We start from the raw sequence: 10,846 nt of genomic DNA on the forward strand, positions 1-10,846 counted from the left end.
TGTTCCTGTTTTTAAAGTGAGTATTTCTTAAAAAAAAGTTTTGAGATCCAATGTCATCCAAATTTATCCGTCTCGCAAAATTACAAAATAATTAAATGAAATTTAAAAAATGAAAAATATTAAATTTGAGAAACAAAATCAAGAATATTCATTTCCTCTAACATTTACAAAATAATCTGTTGCCTTTCCGGATATCTTTTGTGAGTGTGCTTCATTAATGGTCTCCAGGTCTTGAAGAAAGCTTATGATTGCATCTTCATATCCTTCTTCTTCCAACTTGTCAAAAATTGCTTTTTTTGTCTCATTCCATTTTTCGTCATCAATTTTATTTTTTTGCTTTCCTTTCATTCTTCCCGAAACTGCCATAAAGAATCCCAAACATTTGCATATAACATCGTCATTCAACGTTGGCCGTTGAATCTCTTCCAAAAATAACTCAAAAATGCCTCCTTTCATCAAGTCATCAACTCTCATTGTTTTGAGTGACATCATCGTTTGAAAGAGTACCATGCATTTTCCAAATGTTTCTCTTTCATTCTCTCGTGTTGCCTTGCACAGCTTGACAAGGCAACGAATTAACCCAATATTTTCATCATTCCACAATTGGAAATGCCAAAAATACTCTCTCACTGCTAAAACCCACCTTGATAAGACCTTCATTTCTTTCGCTTCTTTCGTCTCTTTCTCTCCTTTCTCTCCCTTTTTCTTCTTCCTATCAACACGTTCCATCAACTCCTCCATTTCTCTTGTGGCTTCTCTCACAAAATGCAGCTTATTCACTATCAAATGCTCCAATTGACTTTCGTTGATAAATCTGAACATCAAAAACTGCCAAGCAGACTGATACGCAAGAAGTGTCAGATTGTGATGCTTTTGATGATGTTTGATGATTTCTGTGATATCATTCAAATACACTTCTTTTTTCATTCTCTTTCAAAGATTAGTGCAAAAATCGATAAGATTCAAAATAAATAAATAAATAAATAAATCACACCAGATTTTCTCTATTATTATTCAAAGCCACCAAAGCCATTTCCACTTCTTCTCGAGTTTCCTCGCTTTCTTCTTTGTTTGAAGCGATTTTTAAAAGGCAATGCACGATAATTGCAACTAACTCGTCTGAAACAAAGTCAACCTTATTTCTCAACGTCTGATAGCATTCGCACAGATCATTCAGAAGCTTTTCGTTCTTCCCTTCTTTTTTACGATCTTCCTCAATAATTATCATCTTCAATCTCCTGTTCAACAAAGATCTATCAAAATACGACATCACAAAATCATTCTTCATTTTGCATCGACCAATGTGCTTCAACAACATCACTGCGTTTTCAACTGGTATTTCGTGATCTCCAATCATTTTGCTCACAATGTTCAACGGAGCTATTTTCAAAACGAATTCCATTTCTTTTTCATTCATCTCGTCCAACAATCCATTCATTTCCCATATTTTCTGTTTTTGCTCATCTTCTGTGAGATTTGAAAGCTCGAGGAGCAATTCTGCAATGAAATGTTTTTCCATTGATGAATTCCCAATTTCAAAAAAAAGTCAAACTTGTGAAATTTTCTCGACGAATCTTTTTTTGAATCTCATTGTCAGATGCATTCATTCAGTTTATTATATATTCTGAATGTTTTTGAAAGCACCAAAGTTTTGATAAACAAGATAATCAGCAAATACAAACATCTTTATTAATCGATAAGTATTGTGAGAATAACCACAAATCAAACGAATTTGTTCGATCAAAATTTCTTGTTGATAGAAAAAGTCTGTATAAAGTTCTCTTAATGTGCTCAAGCTAAAAGATCAAGCAAATCCTTTTTTCTATCTAGTGATCAATCTTATTATAAAAATATTTCAAATCTTTTTTTTTACTAAAAAAAGAAAAGAAAATGATCTCTTTTCAGAACTATGACTTTCTATTGAATGACATCAAAACTTTGTGTGTCCATTCAAGAATATCACAAAAGATATGTTATTGCTCTGAAAAAAGAAAAACATTATTTTCAAAAAAAAAATATATGTATGTAAAAAAATAGAAAATTTTCAAAATAATTAATGAGAAACATATCTAAAAAATAAATATACAAATAAATAATAAAAAAAAAGAAGCTAAAAATAATGAAAAATTATATCTCTAAATTGAAAGTCTTGATATTTGTAACCCTTTTCATTTTGGATTCTTTAAATGTGATTGAAGATTGATCAATAATTGAGGGATTTTTTTTCATTATGTGATCAATTATTGTTTGTTATTAATAAAACAACAACATTAAATTTTTTTAAATCCATCACCAAGAAAAGTGAAAAAAAACTGTTGATAGTTTTTTCGAAATTGAAATATTTTTGTTGCATCAAAAGGAGAAAAAAATTTGACAAACTCCTTTCAAAGATTCCAAAAAATAGTCGAAACTTCACCCACACTAAAGTGAATAATCCTTCAATCACTTTTCTTTCCTTTTCAGTAGAATTTTTCTTTGCTCAATAAACTCCTCTCTTTCTCTCAACTCCTTTTCAGCTCCTTTTCTTTCCTCTTCAGCTCTCCAATCTCCTTCCGCAGCTCATTCAGCTCTTCCTCCAGTTTCTCGCTCTTCTCTCTCTGCCACCCTTTCGCCTTCGCTCCAATCGGAAGCCTCTTCAGCTCCCCGCTCACCACATCCATCGCCTGCAGCTTTGCCGTCAGCCGTCTCGACACTTCGCTCAGATTCTCTTCTCCTCTACCTTCTCCATCTCTTCCTCTTTCTTTCCCTTCCCCTTCTTCATCCTTCTTTCCCAAAAAACTCCCCTGCCTTTCTGCAGAAACTGATCTCCCTTCAAATCTTCTTCCTCTTCTTCCCTCTTCTCCTTCTTCTCCTTCTCCTTCCATTTTCCCTTTCCAACTTCCCCCAGAGTCAATTTCAATACTTCTTCCTCCTCCAAAACGCGCCTGCGCACTCTGTGCTCTGTTTGACTGTTTCTTTCCTTTCGCTCTCTCAAATGCTTCCGCAGAAACAAATCCAAAATGATGGAGAGAAGATTCATTTCTATTCATTTCGTCCTTCTCTACTGGTGAAGAAGAAGAAGAAGAAGAAGAAGAAGAAGAATGAGAATTAGAAGAAGATTGAAAAGGCAGATGGCTCTTGTCTGAGGATACACAATTGGACTGATACGAGAATTCTAACAAGTTGTCTGCTTCTTCCATTCCCAATCCCCCTTTACTTCCTCCTCCTCCTCTAAGTGCCTCCTCACTTGCCACTTCATCCAACATTCGCTTCATCTCCACCGTCTGCTCCGTCTGCATTATGTCTCCATTCCGAAGAGCAAACAACTCTCTCTTCAGCTTCCCCATCTGTTCCTCAATTTCCCACCCTTCCCTTGCTTTCTCCCTCGCCTCTTCCTCCGCTTTCCTCTTTTCCCTCTTCAGCGCTTCAACCTTCTCTTTCCTCCGCTCTTTCTCCTTTTCTGCTCTCTTCCTCTGCTCCTCGGCCTCTCCCAGCTCCTCCACAACCTCCCGCTTCTCCTCCAGCTGCCCTTTCACCTTCTCCTCTGCTTTCCGCTTCTTCTGCAAAACAACCTCTTTCTCTGCCTCTTCTCCTCCAATGCTCCTCTTCAGCCCTTCCGCCACTTGCTCTGCTCCCCACAGCGCTGTCTCTGCACTCGCTGCTTCTCGCTCTGCCCTTTCTGCCTCTTCGCACACACTCTCAAGACGCCTTCGCGCTTCCTCAATCTCAGACAGCAGCTGCTGACGCTCTGGAGAAGGGAGAAGGAAAAAGAGAAAAGAAAAAGTAATATTTGTTAAAATAGAATAAAAACAATCATTTTTTCCAACCTTGTTGTCTGATGAGCATTCTTGTTTCTTTTCTCCTCTTCTCCCTTCTTTCCATCTCCTCCGCCTTCATCCTCTCCATCTCCCTCGCTCGCTTTACCTCTCTCTGCGCTGTGCCCATCAGCTCCTTCACCCGCATCTCCAGCATCGCCGCTTTGCTCTTCTCCACCTCTGCACCCACTGCTGCTGCCTCCTTCTCTCTTCTCATCTCCACAATCGCCTCCTTCGCTTCTCTATTCTCGCTCGACACTTCCTCCTCTTCCCGCTCCAGCACAGCTCGCTGCGCTTTCAGTGCTTCGCTTTCCTCTGCTGCTCTTTCTGCCTGCTCCTCTTCCCACTGCAGTAGCCCCATCAGCCGCTTTTCCTCTTCTGCCGCCTCGTCTTCCACCATCCGCCTCTTCAGCAGCCTCTGACGCTTCTTCTCTTCTGCTGCTTCCTTCAGTCTCTTTTGCTTCGCTGCTTCCTTCTTTTCTTTCTCTTTAAGCTTCTCTTTGGATTGACCTTGCATTGACATCGCTTCTCTATTCCTCCTTCTTCCCTTTTGTACGCTAGGTAATAATTTGTTCTCAAGACTATTCATTTTTGGCGCCTGCAAATTTATGCTTGAAAGTTCCCCAGCAAATGCGTTGTCCTTCACATTTTTTACAAGAACGCGATTCGTAGGCAGAGAAGAGTTGTGAAACGCCTGATCTTGTTGTAACAGTAAATGCAGCGTGGATGCTCGTTGGCTTTCTCTTATCCTCCAAGAAGCATTTTCCTCCTCGTTCAAATGTCCACGGTCCTGTGCAATAACTTCTTCTTCGTCGTCGACCTCTCCATTTTGCTGCTCTCTTGCACGAAGTTTGGCTCCCTTCTTCAGCTTGATGCTCTCTCCATTGCTTGGTATGAAATGGCTTCCCACAAATGAAAGAGATGGCGCCTTATCATGTCTACTGTCCTTCATCGAGCATTCCTCCTCGGGCGGTTGTTCCTCAAACTCCACCTCGACAGCTTCGCAGAAAATGTTCGATGGCTCGAATTCTTCCAAAAACTCTCGGTCAAGTCCGTGCACATCAAAAAATTCGACTTCATCGCTCTCTTTTAATTCCGAAATAAATTGGAGAAGAAAAATTCATCCAAATTATACTTCAAGCAAATTCAAAGCTCAAACCTTCAAATAAACTCATTTTAAAAATTCTTTCTCAATATGTTCCACAAATGTTTCAATTCTTAGAATAATCATTAATAAAGCAAATATGAAAAATGTGAAGAGTCCGAAGTTAATAATACCGTCTCTATAAAGACTCACACCAAAAACAAAATTCATCCAGCTCCCATTTTTTATTTTGGAAAATTTTTTATCAACAAAAAACAGATAATAACTCATCAAATGAGATCAACGATGAAGTTAATGGATCTGTGAAAACAATTTAAGGATGAGTTACTAATAATATCGCTTATTAAAGAAAAAATTAAAACAACATTTTTGTCTTTTTGAAAAAAATAAAAATTAAAGCAGAGATACAGCAACCTTTTGACTAGCGCAAACATACAACTGTTAACCCATATCATAATTCAGAAGAAAAAGCAAAAATAAGCTGTACAAAATACATCGAGCTAATCTTTATATTCATTTTTAATTTAATTACAAAAATTATAATTTTTCCTCCCCTTTTTTTTATTCTCCTCTTCCTCATCTTCCTCATCTTCCTCATCTTCGTCACAATGAAAACAATCATTTCACTTCATTTTTTGTAGTCATTGAAGAAATAACACATACTTCAAATCCTTCACAAAAAGCTCAACAAACATGAAAAACAACACAGGCAATTTATCTTTCCTTTTCTTCTTCCTTCTTTTTTCTCAGTTTCATCATCATGTTTGTGATCATCAAAGAATGCCTTTGAATTTCAATCAGAATTTCTTCTTCTTCTTTAGCATTTTGATGGAGAGACCGCATCCTTTCGAAATGCATCAAAAAAATCATGTTTTCTGAGAACACTGGGCTGTCAAAGAATGAATGTGAAAAAAAAAAACAAATGAAAACCTTTGGACTGAAAATGTCAACCACTCAACAGAATGTTATTTCTTCGTCTTCACTTTTTGTGAAGTCTTCTTTTCTCTTGCTCATTTGGAATTGAGTGTGGATGTCATATTCTGAATGACTTTTGGTGAGGCGTGCAGGAAGGGAAAGAGAAAGTTGGGCATTTGGGAAAGATGGACATTTGTGGAATTGAAGCAGCAATTGGCCAGCCTGTTGACAAAAGAAAGTCTGATATTCTTTTCATTCACATTCAAATTTCAAATACTCTGATTGTGAAATGGATTCTGTTTGGTCTTCTTCAGTCCAATGAGATCAAGTGAAACATGGAAAAACAAGAGAAGAAGCTGGTGGAACACAAAACTTCTCAAAAGACATTAATTTCCTATCAAGAAAATCAAACATTCCATGAAAGCTAATGATGATATCTTCGTATCCTTCCTCTTCCATCTTTTCAAACGCTTTCCTTTTCAACTCTTTTCTTTCCACTTCTTCCATTTCATCTTTCTTTTTATCTTTCAATCGAATGGAGATCAATTTAAAGAATTTCAAGCTGTCACTTGTCTTCTCGTCATCAAGTGTTTGTTCCTGAATCTCCTCCAAAAAGAGATCAACGATTCCTTCCTGCAAAAAAACTCCAATTTTCACAGTCTTGTTGAATGCTGCTCTTGAAAAAAAGTTCAATGCATCTGGCCCGAAAGCGTGGGTATTTTTTCTTTGATGCTCGAAATAACTGAACAATGTTGCGAATAAGCTCAGCATATTCTTCATTCCACAGCGAACAAAAGCATAAAAAATACTCCAACTTTTCGAACCATTTCATCAAAGCATACGCTTCTTTCATTTCTTTTTCTCTATCTCCTTTTTCTCCCTTCCAATTCACACATTTCACAAACACTTCCAATTCTTTTTCCGCCTCTCTCCAAAAATGTAGCTCATTCACTTTTTCCATTTCCAAACTTTGTTCAAAGAACAATCTTTTTATTAAAAACTGCCACGCTGACTGATAAGCAAGTCGTGTCAGTTTGTTGTGTTCCTGATGATATTTGATGATTTCTTTGATTTCAGTCAAAAAAAGCTCCTGCTTTATTTTCTAATAAAAAAAGAGGGAAAATAAATCACAGCATAAAAATGAAATAGAAATGCTCAAACATATCCTCCAATCGTGCTCAAATTCAGCAAAATCATTTCCACTTCCATTTGCGTTTCTTCATTTTCCTCTTTCTTCAAAGTAGCTTTCAGAAGGCAAGGCACACAAACTGCTAGCAATTCTTCTTTAATACCGATGGAGCATAACATTAGATAGCATTCGCAAAGATCAATAAGCAGCTTCTCGTTCTTCTCCTCTTTTTTCTTTAGATTTTCCTCAACAATCATCTTTTCAAATCTTTCACTCAATGAAGAATAATCAAATCCATCAATCATAAACTCATTCAGAACACTGCAATATCCAATATGCTTCAATAGAACAATTGCATTTTCCAATGTCATTTTCTCTTCATCAATCATTTTGTCCATTTTGTCGAACAAGTTTTTCGTGCAAACTGATTTGAAGTTTTTATCATCTATTTCATCCGTCAGAGCATTCATCACTTCGATTTTCTGTTTCTGTTCAGCCCTGGTGCAATGCTCCAGCTCAGAAAACAATTCTGCAAAAGGGATTCAAAAAAACAAAATTTTTGTTCAGAATTGTTCAATTCAAATAAAAGAGCAAACTCGAAAACTTCTCGGCTTTGTTCATCATCTGCACTCTTTCTTCAGACTTTTCATAATTGCGTACACTCATTCTGGTTGTTGCAAAAAATATTCAAAATAAGGGGCGGAGCTTGATAAGAAACAAAATAAATTGAAAATTCAAACATCGTTCATTATCTTGCAAAATTACAAAGATCTCAGTACAAACTATTTTTCTTTTGCTATTTGAAAAGAAGTGAAAAATAAAGTGTAAAGAAGTCTCGGGATTGGCTTTCTGAGTACAAAAATGGAAATAATTTGTTTCTTTTTGATCTAACCAACATAAATTAATAAATCTGATGAAAACCATTTTATTTTAAATTTTGTGGAAGAATAATACACTTTTAGGTTTGAAATTGAGAATATTTATAGAACAGAAATAGAAACAAATTAAAGAGAGAATGAAAACACAAAATCAAATTGAAAAAGAAAAGTCATTTTCGAAGATCAATGAAGGAGATTCAGATTGAAAAACATTGAAACAAATGTTCGCATGCTCAACGAAATTTGTTGTTTTTTTTCTTGTTTTTTAATTTTCAGTGTTCATTCAAGATGATTCATCGGATTTATGAAAGAAAAAAAAACCAAAAATCAAAAAGGAATTGTGGATTCAATTCGAAAATCAGTCAAACAGCAGAAGAACATGGCAAAATGGTTTTTCGATAAATGAACAAAAAAATGAAAATTCTTGAAGGTTGTCTCCAACATCAAGGATGGTAGGACAAATGATAGGTGGGAAAGCAACAATGACTGATTACGATATTTTTCAATTGTTTTCATTAAATGTTTTTGATGTTGAAAATCCATTTGATTTCTATTGAATGACGATCAGATGAGAAATGTCGCAAACACAGTAATACCATGAGAAGCATTCCAGAAGCAGAAGAATTCAACAGTTACTTCAATTGTTCATCAAAAATACAGAGAAAAAGAATCAGTGAATTCTGCTGCTCAGCCAAAAGAATGAAGAGTGTGGAAAGGAATACCAATTCAATGTCTGTATATTTCCTTTTGCACAAGCTTTTCTCTTTTTGGAGCAAACCAGAATCTCTTCGTTGGACTTCGACGATCACGCCCAATCGCAATGAATTGTAAATGTGGATGGATATCTCTTTTTGATGTCTCTTCAATCTTTTCTTTTTTCTCTTTGTCAAAAAGCACCACTGGCATCAAGAAAAAAAACTTGTCTTTCGATAATTTCTCATCTGACACTCTCGGAATGTTTCATTTTCCACATAAAGTTATTTGCATTGGATATTATTATACTCTCATGTTTTCAACTTTTGAAATCGCACTGATAAGAAAATGACCATCTTGAGAAAATGAAATTGTTTATTTCGATTTCAGCAAACACAATCTGAATTCTTTTATTTGAAACACAAATGGAAAGAATTCTTCAATTCTCTTCATTCATTTTGTGTGATATTGATGTGATTATCTGGATGATATTCGCACAGCTTCATCATCATTATCACATCTTTCTTCAAATACTAACTTTAATGCATTTTCAAGAAACAAAAAAAAGCAATTACAAATTGCCTCATTTCACAAAATAATAACGAGCTTTTGAGGCTGATTGGCCTTTCCAATGTGAATATGGGTGTTGTGTTTGCATCACAGAAAGAACTGTTGTCTGATACAAATACTCGTTTGAATGAGTTTCTTGTTTCAATTGAAGCATGGTTGTCTTCTCTTTTCTTAGCATATTCAGTTTTATCCACTTCTCCAATCAAGATACTGAGATAAAAAGCGAAGAAAGTGACTGGAGATAAGCGTTCATCCCCATCATCCACCGCTCCTGCAATTGAACCTTCAGATGTCTCAATGGTGAATGGATCAAACATGTCGGCATCATGGATGAACGACATCAAAAGACAGATGCGGATTGTTGTTCCTGAAGAAGTCATGGTGCATACAAATCACGTGAAGTTGTTGTTACCAAGATCGTTGTTGATGCTATTAGGAAATGCTATCACTTGGTCTTCTGTGCGGTTCTTGAGCATTATGAACATACGATTTGCGGAACTTTCAATGAAGCTTTCAGTTCCGTTAGTGACACCTCTTCCTTTGCTTGCAGCTTCGATGGATATGAAGTCGGGGAGCAATAGTTCATTTTCAGCAGCAGGTGAGAATTCGTTCACTTTGATCCACTATCTGTTTGACCCGTTGATGCCGCAGTCAAAGAGAGTTTTGCTTGTGCAGAGATTGTCGAAATGGAAGCGTGTGGTGGCGAAGCTGGAAGATGAAGTGATGAGGTTTGAATGGCAAAGTGTGAAGTGGTGGAGGTCGTGGAGAAGGATCTATTGGAGGCTATGTGAGTTTAGATGATGTTGTTATTTCGCTCAATATGATTTTGAAAGATGTTCTGGAGGAATGAGAAGAAGCAAACGAAGGGGAAGGAAATGAGGAAAAAGATAGTTACCTAATGTGGTAAAGAAATTCTTTTGAATGACGAAAATCAAAATTGTGAAAGATAGGTGAAAAAACAGGTCTTCAATTTGTTGAGAAGTTCGTTTGAAGAGAAAGAAGAATGGAGAGATGGATATTGGAAAGAAAAAAGAATAAAGCGGACATATATTTTGAAAAAAACTAACTCCTCTGTATTTTTTCCACCATTTGTAATTTCACACAAAATATGAAAACAGGTGAAAGTTAATAAGTTGCATATGAAGCATATTCTAGCAGAGTTACACAAAAACATAAAAATGTTATCAAGCAAGATTCTGTTCTATCGTCCACCTCAAAGACTTCATGCAAAATAAATCAAGAACAAGAGAGATATCTTCATTAATAGGAAAAAGAATTAAGATAGAGAGATGATTTTGGAAAAAGAGCTTATAAGGCAGAAAAATGAAATCAACATGATTTTTCAAATCATGTTTCCACTGAAACATTCAAATTGCCTTAATCATTTAATATGAAAGTCTTGAATCTCCAATTAACACTTTTTTTCTTTGTAATCATTCCTTTGAGATTCTCAATGCCATTTGAAATTTCTAAAAAAATGTTGAGTTGAAGAAAACAGATGATGATTTGAAAGGAAGGCTTTCTTTCATTCCAAGTGTTTTTGTTTTTGATATTTTGTGGTGTTTGCGCTGAAGAGATAAATCTATTTCTTTCTTTATCTTTTCCAAGCCGTTTTTATTTACCTAATTCTGAGAGAATTGTGCATATAACACTTTTTTCTTTTTGCATAGCTGAATTGCCAATTTGATCAATGTTGTTTTCTGAAGAGCCAAAAAAGAAAATGTCATTTAATTTCAAAGTGCATTTGCTTTTGTGAAAAGCA

General features: G+C 35.8%; 4 protein-coding genes across 4 annotated transcripts; 1 reads left to right on the forward strand and 3 right to left on the reverse strand.

The window, feature by feature from the left end:
* Positions 1 to 38: 38 nt before the first annotated feature.
* MONOS_5577 (uncharacterized protein) lies at positions 39 to 1,798 on the reverse strand. The gene is made up of 4 exons (XM_067875741.1): positions 1,683 to 1,798; positions 1,553 to 1,624; positions 995 to 1,497; positions 39 to 930 (listed from the first exon to the last, which is right to left on the reverse strand). Exons 2-4 carry the CDS (start codon positions 1,605 to 1,607, stop codon positions 139 to 141), a joined length of 1,350 nt encoding a protein of 449 aa, XP_067727537.1. The 5' UTR covers positions 1,608 to 1,624; positions 1,683 to 1,798; the 3' UTR covers positions 39 to 138.
* A 524-nt stretch (positions 1,799 to 2,322) lies between these two features.
* Positions 2,323 to 4,969, reverse strand: MONOS_5578 (uncharacterized protein; the record flags this gene model as incomplete). The annotated part of the gene is made up of 3 exons (XM_067875742.1): positions 2,323 to 3,727; positions 3,807 to 4,880; positions 4,954 to 4,969. 3 exons carry the CDS (start codon positions 4,967 to 4,969, stop codon positions 2,502 to 2,504), a joined length of 2,316 nt encoding a protein of 771 aa, XP_067727538.1. The 3' UTR covers positions 2,323 to 2,501.
* Positions 4,970 to 6,969: 2,000 nt separating this feature from the next.
* On the reverse strand, positions 6,970 to 7,609 carry MONOS_5579 (uncharacterized protein; the record flags this gene model as incomplete). The annotated part of the gene is made up of 2 exons (XM_067875743.1): positions 6,970 to 7,472; positions 7,540 to 7,609. 2 exons carry the CDS (start codon positions 7,607 to 7,609, stop codon positions 6,970 to 6,972), a joined length of 573 nt encoding a protein of 190 aa, XP_067727539.1.
* A 1,772-nt stretch (positions 7,610 to 9,381) lies between these two features.
* MONOS_5580 (uncharacterized protein) lies at positions 9,382 to 9,885 on the forward strand (the record flags this gene model as incomplete). The annotated part of the gene is made up of 1 exon (XM_067875745.1): positions 9,382 to 9,885. The coding sequence occupies one exon, from the start codon at positions 9,382 to 9,384 to the stop codon at positions 9,883 to 9,885; it is 504 nt and encodes a 167-aa protein (XP_067727540.1).
* Between the last annotated feature and the right edge of the window lie 961 nt (positions 9,886 to 10,846).

This window comes from Monocercomonoides exilis (assembly GCF_001643675.1).
Source record: "Monocercomonoides exilis strain PA203 chromosome Unknown scaffold22-1379369, whole genome shotgun sequence".
NCBI lineage: Eukaryota > Preaxostyla > Oxymonadida > Polymastigidae > Monocercomonoides > Monocercomonoides exilis.

Bases quoted from the DNA above. Each gene is read 5' to 3' on its own strand.
- MONOS_5577 (XM_067875741.1), bottom strand. From the start codon at position 1,607: ATGAATGCATCTGACAATGAGATTCAAAAAAAGATTCGTCGAGAAAAT. The intron at 1,498-1,552 runs GTTTGACTTTTT...ATTTCATTGCAG, and splicing joins TCGTCGAGAAAATTTCACAA to AATTGCTCCTCGAGCTTTCA. The intron at 931-994 runs GTGTGATTTATT...AATCTTTGAAAG, and splicing joins ATAATAATAGAGAAAATCTG to AGAATGAAAAAAGAAGTGTA.